This window comes from Eleginops maclovinus, chromosome 22 (assembly GCF_036324505.1).
Source record: "Eleginops maclovinus isolate JMC-PN-2008 ecotype Puerto Natales chromosome 22, JC_Emac_rtc_rv5, whole genome shotgun sequence".
Taxonomy (NCBI): domain Eukaryota; kingdom Metazoa; phylum Chordata; class Actinopteri; order Perciformes; family Eleginopidae; genus Eleginops; species Eleginops maclovinus.
The window spans coordinates 2,495,953-2,523,637 of record NC_086370.1 but is presented as its reverse complement, the minus strand read 5'-3'; the positions used below and the strand labels follow the sequence as shown (position 1 = coordinate 2,523,637).

Sequence of the window (27,685 nt, the reverse complement as noted above, 5' to 3'; positions counted from 1 at the left end):
AAGTAATTGAAGGCCAGGGTGGAGATGGACAGGCTGATTACAGTGTGTCTGCTCCCACATCTCCCATCAACTCATTCTGCTGTCTCTCGCCAGCGCAGGCAATCAACATCACTATTTCTGTTAAGCTGAAAAGCTGCCACGTTCTTAGCTCTTCGATATTTGTTCCATTGTCTATACATGTTGTTCCTCTGTTCTACTGACATGTCAATAATGGGTCATCATTTAGAATAACACCAGAGCACGAATACAGTACACCTGTGATACAATGCAAATATCTCTGCTGCTTTGCTATTTACCCATAGATTCCAATAACAGCCACACACAGTAACACTCATATTAATAACTTCTTCAGAGTTGGTGGTAAATCACAGATTGGGAGTCACCACCAACTATATATAATATATTACTTATATTGTTTATGCCTTTTGTATGCACCCTCCCTTTGCTGTAATATTGTACATTTTACCGCTGTGGGTCAAATAAAGACTTCTGATTCTGATCAATCCTAAAACAAGGGAATGGCTCAGCTACTCCACGGCCAGGACCTGCAGCTAGCTCTGTGAACGTTTTTTCCTATATTTCTGCCTACTGTGTCATTGGCGCTAAACACCATTTATGCTTTGCAATCAGGTAAATTCCACTCAGATACAAACATCTATATTAGATCAAGCAACAGAACAGCTCAGGGCATGCTGCTTGCTTGGCCGCACAGTGAGGCTTCATTTAACCCTTTCGAGGTGTGTGAGAATTAAAATATTGTTGTCTTACTTGTACCTGTTAACCATTTGCAAAAGCCCTGCAGCACTTTATTGCTTTATATTAAAACATGTTAGATGGAAAAAATCTGAATGTCTTGTAAAATGTTGTAGATAAATAAAGAAAGACCATTTTTGGAGGAGCATTTGGTGTGTGTCGACGCATTCAGTGGTTAAGGACGGGCGTGGCGGGGAGTATTTCAGCTCCAATTTTCCAGTGAGCAGTGAGCACTGACTTAAAGTTCATTTTAATTGAACTTTGACCACCATTGCCGTTTTCCTTTAGTTCAACCGCCAAGAGCACAGATGTACAGTAGGCTATGTGACGTTGCCAGAAGCGGAACAGGCAAGAGGGGGAAGTAACCATAGAAACCAAATTGCATCGCAACCTTCACGCAACAGGAAGTGTTTTCTTTGCTCACCGCGACGCAGCGCGCAGAGCTTTGCAGCAGGAAATGAAAGCAGAAATATCTATGACATTGTTTTAGCAGATGAAGCTAGCCCCGGCATGCTACATGTCCATCCGTCCCTCCATTACTCCCGCTCAGACCAGCAGTCTGTTCCCTTTCACATTCATGACAAACTGCTCCAGTGTTAACGCTTTACTAGAATCCAATACAGTCCAGTACAGTTTTCACAGCCCATCAGCAAGTTTCTGAGGACATCCAAAAACATGACATGTGACACAACATTGTGAACATTACAGTACATTAAAAACACATTACAGGAGTTTTTTTTAAAGTGTGAGAATAATTCAGTTTTTATGTATTTTTAAAGTATTTCTGAGTAGCATAAAATCATTCCATCCTTCAGAGGTCATCAGATTGAAATAATCTCATTGGTTAGGGTCAATCCCAGGGGGCGGAGCCATATGAACAAAAGGAATACAAATGTGGCCAAAATATTACAACTTAATTTTTATGTTAAGAACTTTTGCAGATAACATGTAAAACATCTGTGCTATTTCAACGCCCTCTAAACTGATAGGTAAACATACAAAATCCTCTTTAAAAACATAAAAAGGGACCAGAAATGTATCCCACTGAATTAACTATATTGTTGGCACTGACTAGTATTTGTACAAACATTTAGTAAAACTGCAAAAAAAAACAACCAAAACAAAAAAACAGGGTGTGTCCGGCTGCTGTTACCCACTGGGATCTCTCATTTCTTTCATCTGTACTTCAGCAAAACTTAAACATGTTATTCTGGTTGCAGAGCGTACCTACGTCATTGAAACCACTGGTCCGTATTGATCCAGGATTTTTAAACACAATTATTTCTGATGGTATATTTCCGATGTAATAGCAGGGCATTGGGTAGGAAAGCACTAACTAAAGTATTAAGTAAACCTATTTATTTTTTAAATGTACTTCCATATCTATATGGAGTAAACAACAGTGTTAACTAGGTTATGTCCTAAAGCTGGATTTTGAGTAATTTACCCAACTCCAGTTTCAATAACGTTTACTAAGGTTTAGTAGCTAAACTATATTTAATTATTTAACTACTTGCCTTACTGCTTAAGGTGTTCAGTCTAATAGGGTTGTTGGCTCTGTCCATTGATGATAAACCACTGAGATTATTTAAAGACAAGACACCGTTTTCATGATAAACATTAAAATACATGGTAGCACGTGACACTGTAAAAAGAGATTTAAAATCTGGAAAACCAAAAAAATTCCCATTCATTGACTAGCTGAAAGCAGAGGAAGCCTTTCATTGTCCAATCATTCAGGAGGGTTTGATACAATAACAGCAACAGCAAGTTAAGGCATGATGAACACATAATATTAACAATACTCAGAGAGATGTTTTACACACTGCCTTCTGATATCCTTCCCTGTGTCTAATAAACAGTTATTATTACAATTATCCAAAGAGTCAGTGTTGTTATTGGGTTTTCCCAAATCCATTTGGAAAAGTAAACTTTAAAATTATTATATATAAAATAATTAACTGACTGAAGGACACGATCAACACCTTTGGCCTTGAAAAGTTTAATCTCTGAGTCCGAGAGGCAACCAGTGGCATCAGCTTTGTCGGACCTATCTATAAGGCGGTTATTGGTGTTTGAGTAACAGGTCTCAGGTCAGTGTCATCTGATATGACAGACAGAGTATAGAATGAAACATGATAAAATAATTTTTATACAAATGATCATGATTGTCTTTAAAAGCCTAATATGAATGATTCCAGTGCGACATTTTGAAATGACCACAATAAGGTAGGTCATTCCAGGGATAGTGATTTAGAATACAACCCTCATGAGAAACTAATGTGAGAAACCCAGCACATTAAAAATCACCACCATCCAACCTGCACTGCTGCAGACCCACAGAGGAGGTCTCTACTACTGCCCTCAACCCAAGCCTCACATATCTAAAGATACCACCACCTGCGTCACAATGCTGTTGGTTAATTTCTTCCGAACATTAACCACAACAATCTTCACCATGAGACTGATTGGAGAGCTGAGGAACCTGAGCATGACTGCCACACTGGATATTGGACTTCAGATTGGTGGTCTCCTCTCTTCTACTGTAGTGTTAAACAATGGAGCTCCCCAGGGCTGTGTGCTCAGCCCCCCTCATTAAAATAAGGTGAAGACACTATGCTGGGGATGCGCATCACAGAGACCAGAACAATGTATATCATATTTTTGAATGAGGCTGCATGTGCCATAGGAAGGAGCGTCCTATCTGAATGGCTTGTTGAATCCTATGTGTTCTGATCAGGCAGCCCACAGAGGAACTGCCCAGGCTGTCTGCTCTCACAGTTTGTTGGTATGTAGCCACTCCAGAAACCCAAATGTATGGAATGATGGAAAGTTTCCTGACTGCAAACATGTGCACTTAAAGGACAGGATGGCTCTGGAGGAGGGGATTAAATCTGCACTGAACATCAACCGAGCATCAGTGATATCGCCTGGGTGAGGGTGTGGATGTATAGAGATACAGCGTTGGAGGTGAGGCCCCCTACATTACTATGAAAGTTGTGCATGGAGCCAAAATGGCCTGCCTCTCGAGAATCGGATCATCCGAGGGTCGGGGCTCATAAAACATGCGCACTTGCATTCTCTTACGCCCTGCATCCAATCCACTTTGTCACGTCTGGTCTCGGCTCAGTTACGTGAACAGCTAAAAACTCTAAATCTGGATTTTAGCGAATTTACAAGTTTTAGAACCATGGCGACTATAATATGGGCTAGTTAACTTCGACCTGGGAAGTTGATTTAGTTTTACACTGATTTATAGACGTCTCTTTCCCAATTTAAGTCAAGGGGATACAAATATATGGGCTAAATGATGTCACAGTATGACACGGCAGTTATAGTACTATCTTCCCCAACAGAGCTCAAAACATATATTAGAGACCAGTAAATAACTCAGTCAGAGCCTGTTCAGCTTGCATCCATTCGGCAGCGATACAGACCTATCCGATGTTGTATTAGCTCACCACAGAGCAGCTTGTAGAGTCTTTCTAACATGGATTTTTTCTGGGGAATAACTGCAGCTCTCTGTGACAGTGGGGTTAACTTAGTGTCGGAAAATGTTCACACAAAGAACTCACAAATCATGTGATATTAAAATAAAAAATCTCTGATTGGTCTCTTTGTCTTCTTTATTCCAACAACACAATTAGAGTACTATTTCAATCTGTGATTAATCATCATTAATCACAGATTGTTAATATGATTACCACAATTCCACTTTTAATTGGTTAACAGCACTAATAATCATATAGGCGTATCATCCGCTCTGCAGAGAGGGAGATCGGCTGCAATTTGCCATCTCTCCATGGAAGTTTGTAGCCGACCCCTCCCCACATGGACTCAAACTGTTTGTCCTGCTCCCCTCTGGCAGGAGGCTGCGCTCCATCAGGACCAAAACCTCTCCCCAGCAGAATAGTTTCTTCCCCTCTACCAGCAGCTTCACCAACAAGGCCCGGGACCCCAACTGACACTGATTTTCACCCCCCCCCCCCCCCCCAGAAAAACATGATGCATCACATCAATGCACATCATGTGAGAAACATCTTCTTCATCTTGCCAGTCACACAGAAATACATAACCAGCAATGGAAGGCTTATAACAACAATGGATTCATTGTGAAATATTGTCTCTTTCAGTTTATTTTAATTAGCCAAATTGTTATAGGTGTACTGAAACTCGTTGCATGCTGTAATACTAGATATGATGTGAAAGTTTCCATACTTTCTCTCTATGTATATCTCATTAGATCCTCCTCACAGATGGACACACCTGTATGTTCTCACTGCAGGTTAAGGAATAAGGGGCCTTAATTAAAACCCACAAGACAAATCCAGTATAACGTCTACTAGTATCACAACTTTTATCCTTCAGATTTTTAATTTTCAACAGAAATACTGTTTTAACTTGACTCTTCACTCATTAAAGCCAAACCCTAAAAAGACAGCGGGAAATCTGCAGGTCGAGTTTCAAGTGTTGAGTTTCATCCTCAGTTCAACTCAGTCTCACTCCAGTAAAAACTGTTTCTCTGTTAAAAGGATAGATCAGAGCATGACTCGAAATTGCTAAAGTTAGGCTATAAACAAAATACATCGCCGTCCCAGGGCTGCGCATCCCCACCGCTAAGCTAATGGCGCCAGTGTTAGCGTGATGAAGTGTAGTCACTTAGCAACCACTGACACATACAAGCTTCAGACATTCAGCAGTGGGGTATTTACTGATGAGTTTTATTTTGTAGAACCAAATGTGAAAATCTCTTTACCTTGACCTTATGTCAGGCCTCTAACCAATAAAACGTTGAGAAGAAACGTTGACTACAGAGACGAGGGTTCTGGAAGTGGTCAATTGCGAGGTTATTTACATGTTAATGGCCTTATACCTGCACCATCCTATTAAAAACTGAACCTATTCCTCATTTCATGTGGGCTTGATTTTCCCTGCCACTGAGGTACATAAAGTCAACTTTTGGGGTATTTACAGTATTAATGATTTACTAAATAATAAAAACAGGGTGAACAGCAGCCTACTTTCTCTGACGTTACCATAAAGCAAGGTTCTGTAGGTTCTGTTCCAAGGAGGATATCATCAATCTATATTGTGTTTTAAAACACTTTCCTCATCCTTTTTTTAAAGCAACTTAAATGTGTTGACTTCCCCTCACAGTTCGGTTAGAACAGTTTACTTTAGTAACTGCATCAATGCAAACAAGGACCATAGGCCAACATTGATTCCTGACTTCAGACAAACAACATTTCTTCACATACCACACAATTACCCAATATAATACCACTGGCACAAGGTCTGGTAATAATACTCTAGACAGCATCATGGACGTACAGCAGATACAAACACGACTTGTAATGGCTGACACATAAATTAAGACAGATTTGTATCCAAAATAAACCAGCAAAGCATACTTGTTGCTCATCACCCTTCTACTACCTAAAAGGTGCTTTTTGACACATCTCTCTACTGAATAAGGCTGTTGGCTAAAAAAATATCTCTCACACAATGCGCTTGCAACCACAGATCAAGAACAACTTTGGTTTGCTCCAGTACAACTGCTAAGAGGACACAGAACAGACTGAACGCGGGACATTCACAAGGAAATATCTTGGCTGTTTGTTTCATTGCTGTTTTTTTTCTTCTGTTACTTTTTTGTACAACAAAATAAATCCTCTGAAAGGTTAACCTGCATGGCTGGTGTCCAGTTAATCATAATCCTCATATTCTGGATCCATGTTTTCGCCCTGGTGGTGCGTCCCCTGTGTGGAGTAGGACCGTGTCTTCATGGAGCAGTTGGTGTCCATCAAAATAGCCTGAAAAGACAATTGTAGTAAGTGTTGTTTCTGCCACAACTTGTGTCAAAGCCCCCTGTTGTCATATTGGTATTAACTGTTAAGCATTGCAAGGGTTACTGCGTACTTTATGGCTTATTGGTAAATTATTACGTGATTCAATGTTTTTTTATGCATAAATTAAAAGCTTTTTTTAATACTTGAAACTAAATTCCAAGTTCTATGAACGCATGCTGCAGTCCATTACGGTACAAGGACTATTCAGGTTAACATTTTGGCCAAATCAGGAGTGCTTTTTGTCTTTGCCTTATGTCAACTGGTTACAGAACATCTGCTTTAAATTAATTCATTAATTAATTTATAGCACATTAATTAAACAGTTAGTGCATTGTGAACACAAGAGCTTTGCCTTCTGTCCCTTGAGCTTTGCATCTGCATGCAAACACAGCCCACACTGGGTTTTATAACAAGAACATACAAGTTATTTTAGATCCCTGATCACATAACAATAAAATGAAACATATATGCATAGTTGAAAGCATCTTTTCTTTGTCATTTGACCCATTGGGCTTTTTAAAATAATTATACACGTCTTAAAAATCCATTCAACTTTAACACCTCACATGGAAACTATCTAAAAACGCAACCCAATTTCAGAGGAAGGGCTACCACATCAAAATGCATTATTGTGGAGCAGGAGGAGTTATCACAACCAGCTTAATAAAGCAGAACAGAACATTTTCATGAATAACCAAATAAATAAAAATAAATGTGAATTGATGCCTGATTAGCTCAATCAGGTCAGAATAGGGCTGAAACTGATCCAATCTGTCAGAATTGTTGTGAATACAAACAGAATGTGATGAAGAAGTGAGCTGATGAATGACACATGCTGCATGGAGACAAACAGATGGAGGCAGAGGGATGAAGCTAAACAGAAATGTCAAAATGCATTTAGCTACGTCGGACAAACTGGCAACTCAAGTTACACACAAATCTCACTGATGCACTGCTTTCTTGCATTTCCTTTATAGGGTTTTAATAATTATTGCTCAAGATTTCCTGTCTGACTGAAGTCATTAAATAAAAAAGTATAATTTCTAACGATTTTCCCTTATTCTCACGTAAGAACAAGAGACATTCTAAAACACAGTAAGCTAAGTGAAATGCTGAACTCTACAGATAGGACTTCTGTGTAATGGTGGCCACAGGATAATGATGATTTTGCCAACATGACTCAAACTATAGTTGCAGTTGTAGAAAAGAATAGCTTCCAAAATGTTGGCATTGGAAGTTTTATGGACTGGCTTAATCAACGTTCTTGTCGAGTGATTGTATTTGTGAATGTAATTGTATTCGGCCTATTCTGTCAAAGATTTAATTTTTTATTCATTTTTTTATTTAAGAAAGTGGAAAGGGCCTGCTACTTTATTGGTTTGGTTTTTAAAGGATGGAATTTTCAAAAATGTTAAGGACAATGATCACAATTTCATTACCGCTTATGTAAAACAGCAGACATTGAATACTATGCTGGAAGCTTTGTGGCTGAACAGAATGGGTAAACGGGATACTGTTAGGTTTCCAGTGCAGTCTCTGCGCAGCGTCATTCAGACTTAAAGGCAATGCAAGAAAGAATAGTGTTAGGAGTTGTATGACTCGTTCTCCATCCAACAACATCATCCTGACAGTGAGGTTTGTTGACCTTGCCTAGTATATTTCTCTGTGTTTCCATAGGAATTGTTTGACTCTATTTAAGTGTGATTTGAAACTTACAATTTTCTCTTCTTGTCCCGGTGGATTCCTGAGGAAGATGCAAAGAGGAGCATAGAGAATATCCACTATTCCAATGATGGTCATCAGCCAGGGGAAGCCAATGCTCTCAGATATGGCTCCTCCGATAGATGGACCTACAACAGGTGAGCACAGATCATAGTTTAGTCGTATTTTTCTGCAGAGGAGCACTTTGCTTTTCAAATCTTTATTGACATACTTGTTGTATGTAATAACCTTGAAAGATGGCTCAACAATAACTGCGGTGGCCCTGAAGTGCAAGTCACAACGGCATTTCACAAAACACTACGACATTTCACAAAACACTACTACACTTCACAAAACACTACAACAATTCACAAAACACTACAAAAATTCACAAAACACTACAAAAATTCACAAAACACAACAACATTTCACAACACACTACAAAACTTCACAAAACACTACGCGTTTCACAAAACACTACTACACTTCACAAAACACTACTACACTTCACAAAACACTACGCGTTTCACAAAACACTACTACACTTCACAAAACACTACTACACTTCACAAAACACTACAACATTTCACAAAACACTACAAAACTTCACAAAACACAACAAAATTTCACAACACACAACGACATTTCACAAAACACAACAACATTTCACAACACACTACGCGTTTCACAAAACACAACAACATTTCACAACACACTACGACATTTCACAAAACACAACAACATTTCACAACACACTACGACATTTCACAAAACACAACAACATTTCACAACACACTACAAAAATTCACAAAACACAACGACACTTTCACAACACACTACGACACTTCACAAAACACTGCGACATTTCACAAAACACTACAAAAATTCACAAAACACAACGACATTTCACAAAACACTACAAAAATTCACAAAACACTACGACACTTCACAAAACACTACGACACTTCACAACACACTACAAAATTCACAAAACAGTACGACACTTCACAAAACACTACGACATTTCACAACACACTACGACATTTCACAACACACTACGACATTTCAAAGATTACGGAAAGGGTATTCCTTTAGGGAGAACACTGCTTGTTTGTGATTGGACAGAGCTAGCGGAGAAACACTGTTGTGATTGATTGTTGACAGCGCTACGTTTCCTATGCACAAATTACAGAACTCTTTCAACCCTTTATATATACACTATATGGTTTATGGTCTATAGTTGAACCACACTTTCAGGGTTCTAAGGCAGCGGTCCCCAACCTTTTTTGCGTTACGGACCGGTATCATGTAAGACTATATTTTCACGGACAGGCCTTCAAAGTAAGGGAGATACTGACGAGAAACACCCAATCACAGCCGGAATATATATTTCCGGTCTTTTCGCAAACAGGCTTTGGTTTACATTTCATGAGCTCCGCTGCTAATATCAGGATCAAAATATCTTCTTGAAACAAGTACCGGTGTCCGGCAAACAAACACACGGAGCTCAGCAGAGAGAACACATTTCTCCACACAGACACACGTATCACCAGAATGAGACGAGCGTCTTGACCTATGGTACCGAGCTGTACCGAGCCGCGGCTGTTCTAATGTTGATGTCGTGATGGGTTGACAGAATGTCGAGGATTACTTCATATGTATAACCTTCGTTCAAATATTCCCTTAAGATTTTCATCTCTTATTCTATTCTTTCCAACTCAGTTTAAAATGTGTGCAGACGCAGCTGAGTAGTACCAAACAGGAAAGACGTAGCGCTGTCAAACAACCAATCACAACAGGTTTTCTCCAGCTAGCTCTGTCCAATCCAAACAAGGAGTGTTCTCCCTACAGGAATACCCTTTCCGTAATCTTTGAAATGTTAGTGTTAGTGTTTTGTGAATTTTTGTAGTGTTTTGGGAATTGTCGTCGTGTTTTTTGAAATGTTGAAGTGTTTTGTGAAATAACGTGTTTTCTGAATTTTTGTAGTGTTTTGGGAATTGTCGTTTTGACTTGCACTTCAGGGCCACCGTAAATAACATAGTATTTCATTTAATCTTGACAAGATGAACCAAAAGATTCAATTGCTTTACAAAGTCACTTAAAGGCATCACAACCTGTAGTTAGTAGTTTATGTCATGGCTAATGTTTTGTCATTCCTTACCTAAAGCAAATCCCATGCAGAAAGCCACATCAGCAATGGCATACACACTTCCGTAGACAGACACATGCCGCAGGTCCACCAGGTAACCCATAATAGGCATCATAGACGAGTCCACCATGCCTGAAACACACCACAATAAAGGTCTTAAACACACAGCAAGGGAAATACTACTCTGGTGTAAATCGAAATTTAGCAGACTTACCGATAGCAAACCCAATTCCAAAGTTAGGAACAATCAGACCATAGATGCTTTTGGCAAATGGAACCTACATCAGACAAACAAATACAGAGTAACTAACAACACTGATATTTGGAGATGCTTTTTGGTTCTAGCGTTGATATCATTGTGAAGTTAGTCTCCCATTGGCTGAATGAGTTCTGAACATTAACGATATATAACAGACGGATAAATCTGAATAATTTGGAGAACCTAGACCAGCAAAATACTGGGTCCAACCAAGCAGCAATCTCCTGTGCCACAAACTGCAGTTCCTTCAATTTGCGACATTAGGCTGGCTCCAAAAGTGAATCCACCTCCACAGACCCCCATGTTAAAAAAACCAGCGGAACAGCAGAATAAATATGTTCACAGCCTGGTACATTACATTATGCATTCCATTAATCCAAATCATGTATACAACATGTTTTTCTTTTAATACTGTGTTCATCCCTCTGAATATCTTTTGCACATTTCTCAAATCTGCACAGCCCTCCACTTTAAAATAACATAGACTGCAGTTTGGTCATATATTGTCATATGTTCACTGAACTACGTTTTTTTGTTTCTTTTATATATTCGTATTTGTGTAAATACTCATCTTTGTTCTTTATTAATGATAAATAGTTTTTTTTACTTTCACTTACAACTTTTTCTTGTGGGTAATTTAATGACTTCTATGCCCCCAACAGTTTCCCATGAAGAACTTTATAATGTCCTCTGTTTCACCATTACTTGGCAAAATCTTGATATATAGATTTAACTCAGTGATTTTTTTTTCTATTGAGCTTGATTGATTGACTTGGGAAGCCAGAAATTAGACGGAGTTAGAAATAAAAGTAAACTGAAAATACGAGCGCAACTTGCTTGCCAAGCTAGCAAGCTAGTGCTAGCGTTAGCTGGAAACTTAGCATTTGTTATGCCAACCGACTTTCCTGACCGGGCAATAATAACACATTTAATTGATGAAGCGCTTTTGTAAGTACTCTAAGACCCTTAGTAATAATAAATACAAACTTTAAGAAGCATACAACAAAACTTACATTCAAAATGAACACTAGAACCAACTAAAAGAAAACAATGGAAGCAATGAAAGTAAGAAAACCAAACTATTGAACAGATGGGTTGTTCAGGGTGCTAGATGATTATTCATAGTCAGTCCTGTAGGACCTACTGTGATGTTACTGGCTGAGGGATGTGAATTATTTCTAGATGTTGAGTTATAAATGTAAATTAATGGGGCGAAGCCTGCGAGCTAGTTCAGGCAGTCAACTCGAGCACCAATGATACATTCGCACATAACGCCCCTCGTCACATTTGCAACCAACCAAACATAGTCTCCTAATCTGGCGCTCTATTTAAACTGTTGGATCCGCCTACCTTCGCCTCCCTAATGCAGTTACTGCTACTACTGCTGTTTCTACGCTGCTAATGTGTTCACCTCACTGCTGCTGCTGTGTTCACCTTGGCATTGCTCGCCTGCCCCACCACCACCCCAGCTTCTATCCGTAGGCTCGGGGGATGGTTATTTAATCATCACTCAATGTTCTATTTATGTTAATATGTGGAGTGATGAGGCCCGAGCCTAGATGCCAAACTCAAACTATATACTGTTTCTAATAAACATATTAATGAAACACGTGAGTTGTCTGACTGAAATGATTCCACTGCAAACCCTAACTCTAAAAAATCAGTTCATGTTTTAAACTCTTTATGGACCAGTGCTCAATTGTCCCATTGTTGATTTGTGAATCCACAGTAATGGTGTAGTCCATACTTACACATATTACACTGATTCCAACCACTGTTATTCCAATGAGAGCACAAAGCCATCTGTAAGGAGAGAGGACACAGTATTCTCTAAAACACTTCATCAATTATGCCGACATTCCCTAGCCGATAACAACATTTCATATGCATTGCTTAATAGCTGGGAATGAACGAGGTCATCCAAAAGCCATGTGTTCCTGTTATTTTGGCAGGTTGTGATTTCTGGCAGTCCATGGAGAGAAAACATTTGTCTAATGGGTGTAATGTGAGGTGGGGAAATATTTTTAATGAAAAGAAGGAAATACCAATAAGCTGGTAATGTTATGGGAAATCATTATCATGACTAACCAGAAAACCTTGATAAAACAGTCTCCCTTTTGTTTCAGGCAATAAGGCCACATTTCAAGCATATTAAACTGTTATAATCTCAAGTAGGGGGGCAGTTGGAATGTTTTGTTTATTTTATTTCATAGTATTTAAAAGTTTTCAATTTAGCTATTCATATACAGTGGGGCAAAAAAGTATTTAGTCAGCCCCCAATTGTGCAAGTTCTCCCATTTAAAAAGATGAGAGAGGCCTGTAATTTTTATCATAGGTACACTTCAACTATGAGAGACAAAATGAGAAAAAAAAATCCAGGAAATCACATTGTAGGATTTTTAATGAATTAATTGGTAAATTCCTTGGTAAAATAAGTATTTGGTCACCTACAAACAAGCAAGATTTCTGGCTCTCACAGACCTGTAACTTCTTCTTTAAGAGGCTCCTCTGTCCTCCACTCGTTACCTGTATTAATGGCACCTTTTTGAACTCGTTATCAGTATAAAACACACCTGTCCACAACCTCAAACAGTCATACTCCAAACTCCACTATGGCCAAGACCAAAGAGCTGTCAAAGGAGACCAGAGACAAAATTGTAGACCTGCACCAGGCTGGGAAAACTGAATCTGCAATAGGTAAGCAGCTTGGTTTGAAGAAATCAACTGTGGGAGCAATTATTAGAAAATGGAAGACATACAAGACCACTGCTAATCTCCCTCGATCTGGGGCTCCACGCAAGATCTCACCCCGTGGGGTCAAAATGATCACAAGAACGGTGAGCAAAAATCCCAGAACCACACGGGGGGACCTAGTGAATGACCTGCAGAGAGCTGGGACCAAAGTAACAGAGGCTACCATCAGTAACACACTACGCCGCCAGGGACTTAAATCCTGCAGTTCCAGACGTGTCCAGGCCCGTCTGAAGTTTGCTAGAGGGCATTTGGATGATCCAGAACAGGATTGGGAGAATGTCATATGGTCAGATGAAACCAAAATAGAACTTTTTGGTAAAAACTCAACTCGTCGTGTTTGGAGGAGAAAGAATGCAGAGTTGCATCCAAAGAACACCATACCTACTGTGAAGCATGGGGGTGGAAACATCGTGCTTTGGGGCTGTTTTTCTGCAAAGGGACCAGGACGACTGATCCGTGTAAAGGAAAGAATGAATGGGGCCATGTATCGTGAGATTTTGAGTGAAAACCTCCTTCCATCAGCAAGGGCACTGAAGATGAAGCGTGGCTGGGTCTTTCAGCATGACAATGATCCCAAACACACCGCCAAGGCAACGAAGGAGTGGCTTCGTAAGAAGCATTTCAAGGTCCTGGAGTGGCCTAGCCAGTCTCCAGATCTCAACCCCATAGAAAATCTTTGGAGGGAGTTGAAAGTCTGTGTTGCCCAGCGACAGCCCCAAAACATCACTGCTTTAGAGGAGATCTGCATGGAGGAATGGGCCAAAATACCAGCAACAGTGTGTGGAAACCTTGTGAAGACTTAGAGAAAACGTTTGACCTCTGTCATTGCCAACAAAGGGTATATAACAAAGTATTGAGATGAACTTTTGTTATTGACCAAATACTTATTTTCCACAATCATTTGAAAATAAATTCTTTAAAAATCCTACAATGTGATTTCCTGGATTTTTTTTTCTCATTCTGTCTCTCATAGTTGAGGTATACCTATGATGAAAATTACAGGCCTCTCTCATCTTTTTAAATGGGAGAACTTGCACAATTGGTGGCTGACTAAATACTTTTTTGCCCCACTGTATATATATATATATTCTCACAAGACTATGCAATTCATACATTAGTCCCTCAATGCTGTGTGTTCCCTGTATCATAAAAGCCTCAATAACGCCAACCTCTCAAACTCCGTAAACACTGAAAGTAAATACTGTATATATAGAACAGATAAGGATCAGTTATCTCCCTACCTCCCCATCTTGACCGCCAAGGTGCCGAAGATGTAGGTTCCAATAAGGTAGGAGATGGATGCTGGTAAGAAAGCGACGCCTAAGACACACACACACACACACACACACACACACACACACACACACACACACACACACACACACACACACACACACACACACACACACACACACACACACACACACACACACACACACACACACGTCACAAGAAAGACGGAAGGTGTGATAAGCAGATCTCTATCAGTGGCTCATCACTGAGCCGCTGCACAGCTTCCATTGTCTGTAATGAAGACTTGTGCTTTCCACCTGCCAGCACATGACACCCTAATATCCTGTTCCCCACTCATCCTTTTTATCTCACCTAGACTTCATATACAATGCACTGGGACAAACTAATATCACAGCAGGAAGCCTCGCTATAGAAAATATTGTAGCATGGCAGAGGAGAGCACTACGTCACGTCACCCAGTGAGGTGGAATTACTGCTTTGTGGTTATATGTCTCTGCCAACCACAACAACTTTTAACACATTAAGCAAAAAACATTAACTGATTACAGACTGACAGGTTTGTTTATTTTCCATACACCTCGCTAGTATTAAGCCGCAGGTCAGATATATTGGAGCGCTCAGAATATAAATGTTGTAGTTGGATGTTGTAAACGCTTCATACAATTTGAAACGATGATTACTGGATGTTTGCTGGTGCAGTTCTGGAGGAAAGCCACATTGTTGTTTGTACATTGGCTAGTGCAAACGCGCGACTAAGGGCATGGCTCATTCTGACCTTTCTTAGCTTGAATACATGTTGTAAAAGACATCTGCTCATGTGAAGCATTGGAGAAACTTCCCATTTCTATCATTCATAATTGTTTTTGTACATATTATCTGTTTGTATACATTTCTGATCATTTGCTTTCTTAAGAATTATTGGTACGCTGCTGTTTGTGTATATTTTTGAACAGTTTAAAGAAAGAGTTTTCAGCCAGCTGTGTTCTGCCTCTTTGAATGAAGCCAATTGAAGAAAAAGTCAATTGAGTATAACCAGGAAACAATCAGCAAAGCATAAAGTGTTTCATAGTGTTGTCTTTGCATGGAAAAGGTTTCAGTTAATTATTACAAATTAACTCCATATTACAGTACATGTGCTGGGGTTTAAGGTGTTTTAATACATAATGTCCACTGTGAGGTTTTACTGAAATGAAGTTCATTTATTAACCTAGGTTCAGGAGCATGGCCACACCTCAAGCCCATCTCTCAATCAGGGCTAAGTCTATTTATATCCGGCCAAACATCCGGCCATCGCTTGTCTCTCTTCTCTCAACCCACCCTCCCTCTCCCTTTTACTCATACAGTTCCCTTTCTACCTCATACAAACTCCTTCATCCCTCCACCCATCGACCCCCTTTAACAATACACCCCTACATCCATTCATCCCTCAATCCTTTCATCCCGTCATCCCTACATCCCCTCATCCCTACATCCCCTCATACCTACATCCCCTCATCACTACATCCCTTCATCCCTACATCCCCTCATCCTTACATCCCTTCATCCCTCGCTTCTCTCACCCCTCCCTTCTCTCATCCCCTCCTCCCTACATCCCTTCCTCCCTACATCCCTTCTTCTCTCATCCCTCGATTCCAACATCTCTTCATCCCTCCCTTCCCTCATCCCTTCATCCATACATCTCATCATCCCCTCATCCCTACATCCATTCATCCCTCCCTTCTCTCATCCCTTCATCCTTACATCCCTTGTTCCCTCATCCCTTCATCTCGACATCCCTTCATCCCTCCCTTCCCTCATCCCCTCATCCTTACATCCCTTCAACCCTTCATCCCTACATCCATTCTTCCTTCATCCCTTCTTCCCTTCTTCCTTAATCCCTTCATCCCTACATCCCTTCTTCCCTCATCCTCTCGTCCCTTCTTCCTTAATCCCTTCATCCCTACATCCCTTCTGCCCTCACCCTCTCATCCTTACATCCCTTCATCCCCACATCCCTTCTTCCTTTATCCCACCTTCCTTCATCCCTTCTTCCTTTCTTCCTCAATCCCTTCTTCCCTTCATCCCTCTCTTCAGTCATCCCCTCATCCTTACATCCCTTCGTCCATTCCTCCCCCATCCTTTCAACCTGACAACCCTACATCCCTTCCTAACCCCCTTCCCTTATCCCTACATACCCTTGAATCGTCTGGGGCCCGTAATCAGCAGGAGCGCAAACATGCCGGAGACGGAACCCTCACTCTGAGTCTCCCTCTGCACGGACCACAGCACGTCCTCCCAGACCAGACCAACAGATGGCTCAGATCATAACCATCTCAACCATCTTATTTAATATTCAGTTTCTCTTGACACTGTCAGGGAGGTGTTTATTTAACATTAAGGTCATAGTGCTGGTTGGCGCTGTACTGTTTTATATTCAGAGGTGTTTTCTAATAATCAGGCCCCCTTTTCTATGTTAATGTAAAGAAACATTTGAAACACCACCTGTAACGAAGACATTAAAAAAACAGTACAATTCATTGGAATGACAAATGGAATGATAACTAAACAAAGTTTGTGTCGGTCCTCCTACTTGCATCTACATTCTAAAGGACTGAACGCTGACTGGGCATAGATTGTATTTTAGTACTGAACTGATATTTTAAATACCTAGCTGCCATTTCCTGGCACACATGGTCTCCATCATCCAGATCGGCAGCGTCGGCTCCAACATGGCAATGGCCATATTTCCAAAACAAATGGCACCTGGGGAGGAAGATTGAGGATAAGAGGAAGCAATGTCAATTATGTCTGTCTGTGTTGTTGGGTCCTTATTTGTTACCTCTTTAACCGCCTGCACATAGACACAAATACAGCCTGTCCTCTTTGTTTCTGTGCTGTCAGTACTTGACCTGAAGGGAGAGTACTACTGATCTGAGATCTAAGACATCATTGTTGCAAGTCATGGATGTGAGACTTTGCAGGAAGAGTTTTTAATTTTGATCTGCTGTGAAAATACTATGTTGGTTTTCTTGTGTGATACAATATGATGTCATAGTCATGGACTCCCTTTTACAAAAAGCTGACAAAGCGTTCTCCATTACCTGGGTATCAGAACACTTAGAACAAATATAAAATATCAACTTCAGTTTTTTTTATCAGATCTCTGATTGTAAGGTGTCCCCTCATGTCCTTTGGGGAAGCCAGGGAAGGCTGGGAACATGCACTGAAAAAACTGAACTGTTGACTTTAATGAAATGTATTATGTCAACAGAATTCACATAATTGTTTTAAGTTAGTTCAAAGCAATAATATTAAGTTGAACCTATTTTCTTTACATAAAACTTAAGGTTATTGCTTCCAACTAACCTAATACAGTTATGTGACATTTGTTGACATAATACTTTTGAATAAAGTCAACGTTTCAGTTTCTCCAGTGCAGGATACTGATTGGGGCATGTGATACTGTGATGCTCTCCATGCTGTAACAACATCTTGTGGTGTAATGGAAATCATTTTAAAGAGCATTTCTCAGGAAGCTCTCGGTTTGGTGACCTCTGGATGTTTTTATTAGCTAGTTCTGTATTTTGGTCCGATAAGGACTTGAAGTGGTTACCAATTTAATCCCTCTAGCACAAGAAGCCTTGGGCAGTTATTATATAAAGTGCCTGGGAAGCATTGTAGGTCCAGTGCCTTGCTCGAGGAAACTTGGCATTACTTCGACTTTCCGGGACTTAAACCAGCAACCCTTCAGCTACTTTGCTATAGAATGAGTTATTTCCACCTGTGTCTGACTGGAGCCCCACATGTGGGGCCTTAGGAACACGGAACGATGTTTGAGACAGGTGAGGTGGCTGGCTAACTGTGGAAGTATTCTAGACATGTCCAAATGGGACAGGACCCCATGGCAGGTACAGAACATGCTGGAGGGAATAAATATCCTGACCAGCCAGGGAACTTATTGGGGTCCACCACCAGGAAGATGTGTTTGGGAAAATGGTGTCTGGGTATAGTTTGATCACAAAGAAGCCGGTAGCAGTATAAGTGTGGTTGCAGAAGCTGATCTGATTTTTGATCTTTAATATGCAACACTCAATTCCTGCTCTGGAACCAACAAATCAATTGTTGGCTTTGTGCTTGGCTGACATGTCCAACAAACAAAAAACTAGATCTGGTTCAATTCCTGTCACAGCACCATAATAAAAAAGTAATATCTGACTGATGATCCAGTGGGGTCTGCTGTGCTGCTATCATTTCCTTACCAGCTGCGATTAGAATGTATGGATCCTTCATCAGTGTGAACAGCGAGGTCCCCTTCTGACTCTGAGAAGCACGAAGGCAGAAAACAACATTCTATAACAAACACAGAATCTCTAATATATTTCATTTGCTAGCTTTCGCACTGTTTATAATTCTATACATCCAAAGAACCTTAAAAAAACCAAAACATGTGTGAGCCTAATACAGCGCGCTCACATCCAAACAGAACCAACATGTCTTCATGCATGTCTTTGTGGAATTTTGTTAAAAACTCTAGGCAGGAATCTGGACATTTGGAAAAAATGCAAGAGATGAAGAATATTGAAGTAGTGAAATAATAAGCAAATCAAACTGATCCTCCTGCTGCTTTCCTTCCATCAGCAGATTTCAGCTAGCTAGTATTATTTTGAAAAGAAGCGATCTTTGTCTCATTTCTGAAGGAATCAATAATAACACCAGAAATATTAATAATGTGTTCACTGAAGCCTCTGTCAGCCTTTCATTCTCTTTGAGCCTAATGGCCCCAAACATTGACCTGCTCCATCCGTTTTGCAAGCACAACAGAAATCTCAACTCAAGATGAGGAACACGATGGGGGGAGGAGACAAACGTGCAGCTTAAAGCATTACACATCATTGCAAATCAGCCTCTCTGTTTTCTGAAATGTTGTACTTATTGATACTGATTTTGTTTATTCCAGAAAGCCTTCTAATTGTCTGATGCCTTTTGATAGCCAACGTCAATGATAGCCAACCCACAGATCAGAGAAAAGAGATGGTCACTGGCCTTAAAAAAGATTTCTCAAACGCATTACACTTCGCTTTGGTGTAGAGCTGAAGGTTGGATCCTGACTGTTAAATTGTCCCTGTTTTCTTGAGGGAATGTCAGACACGGTGTCTGGATTAATGTTTTACATAGAGAGAATGCACTCAATTTGCCATTTTCCAAAAGCCATATGTGTGGTTGCACATCATCCACCTTCTCTATTTCTGAACCCACTTCCTTTATTTACTATACAATGTCATAAATAAATCTCTAAAATCATGTGCAGCTAGAAAGGTCATCTTAATGAAGGATGCTAATGCTCAGGAAACACAAACTCACCTCTGGTGCCACCTTACTGGGCTGTAGAACAAAGAACTGCAGAGCTGTGAAGACACACCGTGTATCAACTTAATGTAACATTAAATAAGTGAAAATATGTTCAACAATGTAAGGCTCACACATTATTCTTCCCATTCATTTTGGACTGACTATTGTTGGTTTGATTGTAAGAAACAATGTAAGTGTACCTCCATCAAACAGAGCCAGGAAAGCCAGAATGAGGAAAGGAGCGGTCTTCCCAACAAACTCGTACATCACACTGCCGAATGGGGGGCCAACTGTGGGGACACACCGTTGTTGGGAAATCAGTTTTTTTATCACTTTAGTTATGCTCTCATCATAGTGTGTCAGGTTAGTTTTGAATACATGTTTCAAATTTTGATTTGATAGATTACATTTGTATGGAATGTTTTCTTAATCCATGAAATACATTTCTTGATTGCATTCTAAAAATGTGGGTCCTAAAATCCTGAACTGAAGTTAATTGGCCATATTAAGCCCTATTTTATTGTGTTACACTTAGTTGTTGCCAAATGGTTTGTTTTTCTTGGGTCGCAGCTTCTTAATTTTATTTTCCGCATTCAAAAAATTGATATAGCAATACTTTAAAATATATGCTATGTAAAAAAATACAAATAAAGTGTGGTACTGTCTCTCAGTCTCTTTTTCTGTGATGTCTTTACATAGCTGGTCGCTTGGTTTAAAGAAAAAGCAATGACAGGATGTTGGTCAGTGTTCTCATGCTCTCTCAGGGTCGAAAGGATAGAAAAGCAATAGACACATTTGACTGTCCACTGGTTCAGTGATATGAGCTGTGAGACCAGTTGTACATACTTAGCACACCCATTGCCAGACCCCCCAGCGCGATCCCGATGGCGTGACCTCTCTCCTCATCATCTGTGTACGCACTCGCAAGCATTCCCATACCTGAGAAAACACAGAGGTACAGACCCTGCAATGCCAACCACGTTTTTGAAAAACACGTTGGCTATGTTTTTAACATTGCGTAGTAATTATCATAAAGCTAATCACATGACCTAACTAAAAAAACAAACAGCTCATTTTGAGATGAACTGGAACGTTCGTTTGGGAATTTTAGCCTCTGCTTGACTTACCATCCTTTTTTATGATGATTCTAAACAAATGGGTTGTTCACCCAAACAAAATGTTCAGTGATATTGACAATACAAGGGAGAGCTACAGAGTGCCATCAGTTTTATTCCAGAGGATATCATATGGCACATAGTTTAATGTTCCAGGTTAATGTAACGGCATGCAATACAATTCCACAGCAACCTGAACTAAAACCCCAATAATGGTCAAACAGTGAAATCAATACGTACCTAAAACAACACAGTAATAGTCGACCCTTCAGGACTGAACTGAACTCTGGGTAACTGAGCAAGTCTAACCAAAAAGATCTCCTTTTCAACTGCTGAACATGTGTGTAACTATGTGGTCAGGAAAAATGTATAGTCATTTATAATTTAGTTGTTTCTGATTTTCAATGGTTGTTCCATAAATGGATCCTGTAGCTTACAGTACCACTTTCACAGTAACATTATAAAAGGGAGTTACAACCTTTTAAAAACATATTATCAATTAGCATACGGCCACAGAAAAAATTAAGAGACCAATTCAGCATTATCATTTTCTCTTGTTTTATTATTTATAGACATGTCTTTGAGATAAATTATTATATATATATTTTGTATTGTATTATAAACTATTGACATTTATCTGTGTTGAAATTCAACAGACATTGGAATGGCTGCCATACATGTATAGATAAAGATTTAAGAAACATTTTAAGTGGTCTCTTAATTTTTTTCGGAGCTCATTTGGGAAAACATACAGTTATGCTTACAGTTTGTAGCTTTGCTTAGTTTATCCAACATAAGCTGCCCTTTTTAGAGAAACTGATTTTTCAGTCCACAACAAAAAGGATTTAGGTTTCGGGATGTGTGCTTCGTCGTTGTTATATTACAAACTAAAGTAACATTGACAGAGTCCACACACCACCAAAGTAAGCCTTTCTACAAATGCTTTTGTAGCATCGTAGAAGGAAACCTGCATCTCCTGGGAACTGAACACTCTCTACAGGAGGACAGATGGAGGGCTGCACCTCTTGTCTAATCCAGAATTATTTAGGCTACAAACAACCAATAATGCAGCACTCCTTTAAATGCACATACTCACTCAATGTCTTTTGAGAATTTACATTCAGCTAAGTATCGTAGAAATGTATCATACGTCTTATTTAATTATATATATATAGGTCATGTAATTACTTCCCTGGTTTGATTTTCCCAGTATGTTAACTAAGGCTGTCATTCCCAAGCTTTTGTAACACCTTTAATACAAAAGACTGGCAACCTTATGTCTTCTTTAGCATTCATCAGACAGGAGGTTGCCACTGGACCATTGTCAGGCAAATTATCATACGGATGTTGCCTGATATAATTAGCATGTCTTATGTCCCTTTGTTACCTGCTCCTCTGTATAAATGACTTGTTGTTTCTGTGAGGCTAGGTCGGATCCTACATTGGTTGAGCAGGTTATCGGGCCTTCCAGCTGGAACTTGATTCTGTTAAATGCTCTACTCTTTATTAAATAACACAACTTCGGTTTGAACTTTGTAGATTTGTTCTTTTCTTACCAGAAGGTTATAAGTGTGGAATTTCCACCACAATAAGTTGAATGATTGAATAGAGAGGAGGTCTTACCGGCCACAGAGGAGCAGGAGGAGCCGACACCTTGCAGCGATCGGGCCAGGAACAGCAGAACGTAGCTCGACGAGAAGGCGAACACTACACAACAAAGAGCAGAAATACAGACAAAGAAACATCAGGCAAGATGAAAGCATTGTGATTTTCTGATAACGACGATAGGTGGGAAGGGACTTACTGATAGTGGAGATGAACATGATACAGAATCCAGCGAATAAGGGAAGCTGGTATCCTACTCTGAAAGGACCAAGAGAAAAAAGAGATTATAGTCAAACAGAAAGCATGTCATCTTTGTGATTAAATAAATGACTTTATTCAAAGCTGTTATCCTTCTCAGCATTCTATCACTTTCTAAAGTAGTGTTACAAGATAATTGCGTGAGGAAAACCAGTAAGTTGTCAGTTATAATACATTGCTATGGCAACCAGGACAGGTAGTCAGGATGAATATGTTATCCAAATGTTAATGAGGGGTTGAAGTTGCGATTAGCGCAACATGAACTGGAACAAAATCCTAAAAGGAAGATAAACTGCAAAGAAATTCAGTATTCTGCATGACACGTATGCTTGTTAGGATTGGACCGGAGTAGGATGACAACGTCTTCTTTCAATAGAATGTTTAAAGCTGCCATGCACATCAGAGCTGTTGTATTCCCCGCAGATAGCTGACATGCTTGACTTGCCTTCTATTGTCCTCTGTCATGATGGAAGGTGACTAAGAACCGCTAATGTTCCTCAATTACAGCATATCTGAGCGCCCATCTGAGAAACTGAATATTGCTTTGGAGGTTAGTGTCACTATTGTTGGAGCATACATGCTTCTGCATTTCCTGTAAACATTTATCTCACATTCTGCTCCAAACGTCACAGCGGCTCCGGTTTAGTCTTCAGAATGATTTTATTGAATTAAGCCGATCATGGATATGTTATTTAAGTCTAAATTCTCCTCCAAGAATGTAGTTGTTGCTGAATTTGCTGTAAAAAAAACATGGTGCCACTTTACAATAAGACTACGAATAGCTTGTAATTCATTTATTAATTAGGTTGTGAACACTTTATAAATCATTAATACACTTTTATTAGACAAGACATAAACAAAACATCAAGATGGATGGGGGAGAATCAACTGAGTGAACAACAGATTACTAAGGCCAAAAATACACAAACAGACACACACACACACACACACACACACACACACACACACCTCTGTCGCTCTCTGAGGTGTCTAACATGTGTTTCCTGGTACCTGTGGGGTTTCTTTAGGAGTTTGTCCTTGTACCCTGCGAGGGTCTAAAGACAGAGGGTGTTGTATGCTGTATACACTGTAAAGCCCATGTGGAGTTGATGATGTTGGGCTCAGAAATGTTATTATTGATTTATCTTACTGCTTTAATTATGGACCGTATGTAATGTGCTGTTGCTTCACCAGCAATGAAAGTCACACGTTTTGCCTCGAGATAGCTGAGGAGGATGCGGAGTGTCTGAAACACTGCGCCCCTTAAACAAATGTTTGTGGCAGTCTTCTTACCTGAACAAACACATCCATACAAACAGAAAGCATGTCATAGTGCAATGATGTACCGCAATTTGGGTTATACTTTTAACAAACAAATGTCATTATCCGCCTACAGGTTAGTTATATCAATATATTGTATCATTTTAAAACAATTCGGAATAAAGTGCTTGGTCGTTATGATACTAGCAGTGATCTGCTCTCTGCAGGATTGTGTGTCTTTAGAGTTTGTTAACTTAACGGGGATGGTTCTGTCAGAGAGCTCCAGAGTGTGTTGTAGTTGGAAATGGTGGAGGTCTGTATGACAGAGAAATGATGCATCACAAAGACTGTGATTCAGCAAAGACTTAGCAGATGAAACACAACTGACAACATTCTGTGAGAGCCTTTAGTGGAACAACTGTCGATGCTCACAGACTTGAGAGCCGAGCCAATTCAAATAACTTTCAGGTAGCAATTATGAAGAAATATAAGACTATGTTTTAAAGTAATAATCAATACAAATGTTTAATATACTAACATGTGTTCTCAAAGATAAATTAGGAATTCATTAAGGGTATTTCCATTGTTTAACATACTGACCTACACACACACACACACACACACACACACACACACACACACACACACACACACACACACACACACACACACACACACACACACACATACAGCCATGGAAAAAATTAAGTGACCACTTCAGCATTATCAGTTTCTCTGGTTTTATTATTTATAGGTATGTCTTTGAGTTAAAACTTTTTATTTTTTATTATAGTCTATAAACTACTGACAACATTTCTCTGTGTTGGAATTCAACAGACACTGCAATGGCTGCCATACATGTAGAGACAAAGATTTAAGAAAAATTTGGAGTCATCTCTTAATTTTTTCCGGAGCTGTATGTGAGTATGCAGTTGTGTTGGCCACCGTGTTTAGAAAGGTGTTGATTCAGCCTATCACACTATTCTGTAAATTTAAAGCTGCAGTCGGCAGGATTGTTTTGATCATATTCACTGAAACCGACACTATGCTCCGACAGAACAACATAAATCAGCCGGATTTAGAAAAAAACCCCGCGTCTCTACCTCCACCTTGGATAAATCCGCCGCGCCCGGTTCTTTTGGTCCAATCAGCGCAGGGCTACAGTTCGTGCTCACGCAACAGATCCCCCCTCCCCCCTCGCGCACGTAACAATATCACATGCACACGCCTCAAGTTCGCACTCGCAGGTGTGTTGGATTGTACGAAGCGTGATGGCGGAGAGAAAGACTAACAAGCTTCCAATTCCTCGGTTAACAACTGAAGCTAGGAGGTCCAAAACAACCAAGGAAAAGAAAACACCTGTAGAAAAGAAGGAAACAAAGAAAGGAAGCAACCGTGCCCGTGATAAAACCAGAATCAACGTCGGACCGGCATTAAATTAGATCGATGCTGAAGAGACGGGCGCGTTCACAGAAATCTGGTTCACATGCACTGACGAGCACGAACTCGATGGGAGGGAGCTTGGTGGCGTGAGAGTAGTGAACATTCAAAAATGTTGCCTAAGTCCCCTCGATTAGCCAGACTTGCCGACTGCAGCTTTAAAATATAGGAGCTCATCCATGCATGAAACTAAACGCACCATCACACTCACATGATCAGGACCTGCGCTGTGTTTCATTCATTTGGATTGGTTGATATGACATCACACCCTCAGAACCCATGTGACATTTAACTGACATATTCCTCCCTGGAACAGAGAGTCTGTCGCTGCTTTTTCTATCCAATTTGAGCTGGATGTTGAATTAAATAAGTCCATAAATGTAACTCTGTGTTGACCTCTGGCAGGCTTTACAAACAAAACCGGACATTTCGAAAAAAGATTCTGCCCCGCGGCGAGCAGGAAGCCTCAGTGGCTGTCACTCTGCCATCCTCGTGCTCTGTCCTTCGTCATTCTGCTTTTAAATGTAATCATTGTCTTTCCAATGCTTTCCGTATTTTCTCTTTGACATTTCTTGCACACGCTGAATTGTATCAAATGCCACATGAGACCATGATTGTAGTTCTGTTCCTCACATGGATTAAGATGAGCTGTAACTGCATGGTACAATTGACAATTTCAGGGACCAGCAGAAACAAGCATGATGCAGGTCGCAGAGACAGCAACATGGAGTAGGAAACAATATATATTATCCCTGACATTTACAGAACAATCGATTGTAAATAAAAAAATGTCAGTGGATTCAGTGATAAGAAACATTTCCCCCCCCTAAAAAGTACCCAGTGATCTGTCCTCATGTGGTTTGAAACTGTAATGATTAAAATGATAAACTGAATGAAATGCTAGGGAAATAAAAGGGACAACCACAAGAGATCAGACGCCTTCAACTCAATTTCCAAGCTGCGCAGTCAACATTTGTGGTCCTGATTTTAAAGCGTTAACCAGTTAATTCCCAGTGTTGTAAAGTGATTTACTCAAGTACTGTACTTAAGTACTATTTTGAGGTACTTGTGCTCCACTTGAGTATTTCAATATTTTGATACCTTATACTTTTACTTCACTGCATGTATTTAATCCCTTTAGTTACTTATACAGATAATCAACCCTTAAATCAGACTTTAGTTCACCTGGAGTAAATTCAGCAGCTACCCTGCAGTATACAGAGTCATTAGAACTAGCTGCACCTTTACCAGCTCTGAGAACACTTTAATGATCAATAATTATAAAACACATCAGAGATATTATTCTGAAATGGACCAATCAAACAATGACTACTTTTACTGTCGCTACTTTAAGTACATTTAGATGAGAGTACTTTCTACTTTCACTGGAGGAACATTTTGAATGCAGGACTTTTACTGTAACAGAGTATTCCTACACTCTGGTACTTCTACTTTTACTAAAGTACAAGACCTGAGTACTTCTACTTTTACTCAAGTACAACATCTGAGTACTTCTACTTTTACTTAAATACAACATCTGAGTACTTCTCCCAGCTCTGTTAATTCCCCCAGTTGAATGCTACCTCCTCCACACTGAGCTACAGAGAGAGACATAGGGGACCTACCTGTTTGTGAGGGGCCCGATGAAGGGGTTGATCAGCAGCTGTACGGTGGCCTTGGAGGCAAACAGTAGTCCCACTTTGACATTCTCATGGAGCAGCATGCGATTGGACTGGGGGCATTCGGAGGAGTTCTGTGGTAGCTCTGGAGTAGGGGGCGGGTCGGTAGACCTGACTGTGATGTTGGGGCCCGCGGTCCTCACGGTGTTGTCGTATAAGGACACGATGCTGTTGAAGGCCCCCGCAGGAGCCTGCTGCGTCAGGGTGTTGTTCTTCAATCCCATCTCTGTCGACTCGTCCAGGCTGTACAGGTAGCTGGGAATTATGGGAACTGGTGGGCA

The 27,685-nt window shown here is 40.1% G+C and overlaps 1 protein-coding gene across 2 annotated transcripts in view; it reads right to left on the bottom strand.

Annotated features, from left to right (window-relative positions):
* Positions 1 to 4,754: 4,754 nt before the first annotated feature.
* Positions 4,755 to 27,685, bottom strand: part of slc18a2 (solute carrier family 18 member 2) — a 27,401-nt gene continuing 4,470 nt past the window's right edge. For both annotated transcript variants that reach the window (XM_063874262.1, XM_063874261.1), the window contains 14 exons: positions 27,351 to 27,675; positions 22,967 to 23,025; positions 22,786 to 22,869; positions 20,894 to 20,986; positions 20,248 to 20,337; positions 20,060 to 20,103; positions 18,958 to 19,018; positions 17,366 to 17,461; positions 14,707 to 14,785; positions 12,463 to 12,514; positions 10,667 to 10,730; positions 10,465 to 10,584; positions 8,319 to 8,452; positions 4,755 to 6,566 (listed from right to left, as the gene is read on the bottom strand). In XM_063874262.1, the coding sequence (XP_063730332.1) occupies positions 6,459 to 6,566; positions 8,319 to 8,452; positions 10,465 to 10,584; positions 10,667 to 10,730; positions 12,463 to 12,514; positions 14,707 to 14,785; positions 17,366 to 17,461; positions 18,958 to 19,018; positions 20,060 to 20,103; positions 20,248 to 20,337; positions 20,894 to 20,986; positions 22,786 to 22,869; positions 22,967 to 23,025; positions 27,351 to 27,675 (1,409 nt within the window). In that variant the 3' untranslated portion in view covers positions 4,755 to 6,458. The remainder of the gene's footprint in view (positions 6,567 to 8,318; positions 8,453 to 10,464; positions 10,585 to 10,666; positions 10,731 to 12,462; positions 12,515 to 14,706; positions 14,786 to 17,365; positions 17,462 to 18,957; positions 19,019 to 20,059; positions 20,104 to 20,247; positions 20,338 to 20,893; positions 20,987 to 22,785; positions 22,870 to 22,966; positions 23,026 to 27,350; positions 27,676 to 27,685) is intronic.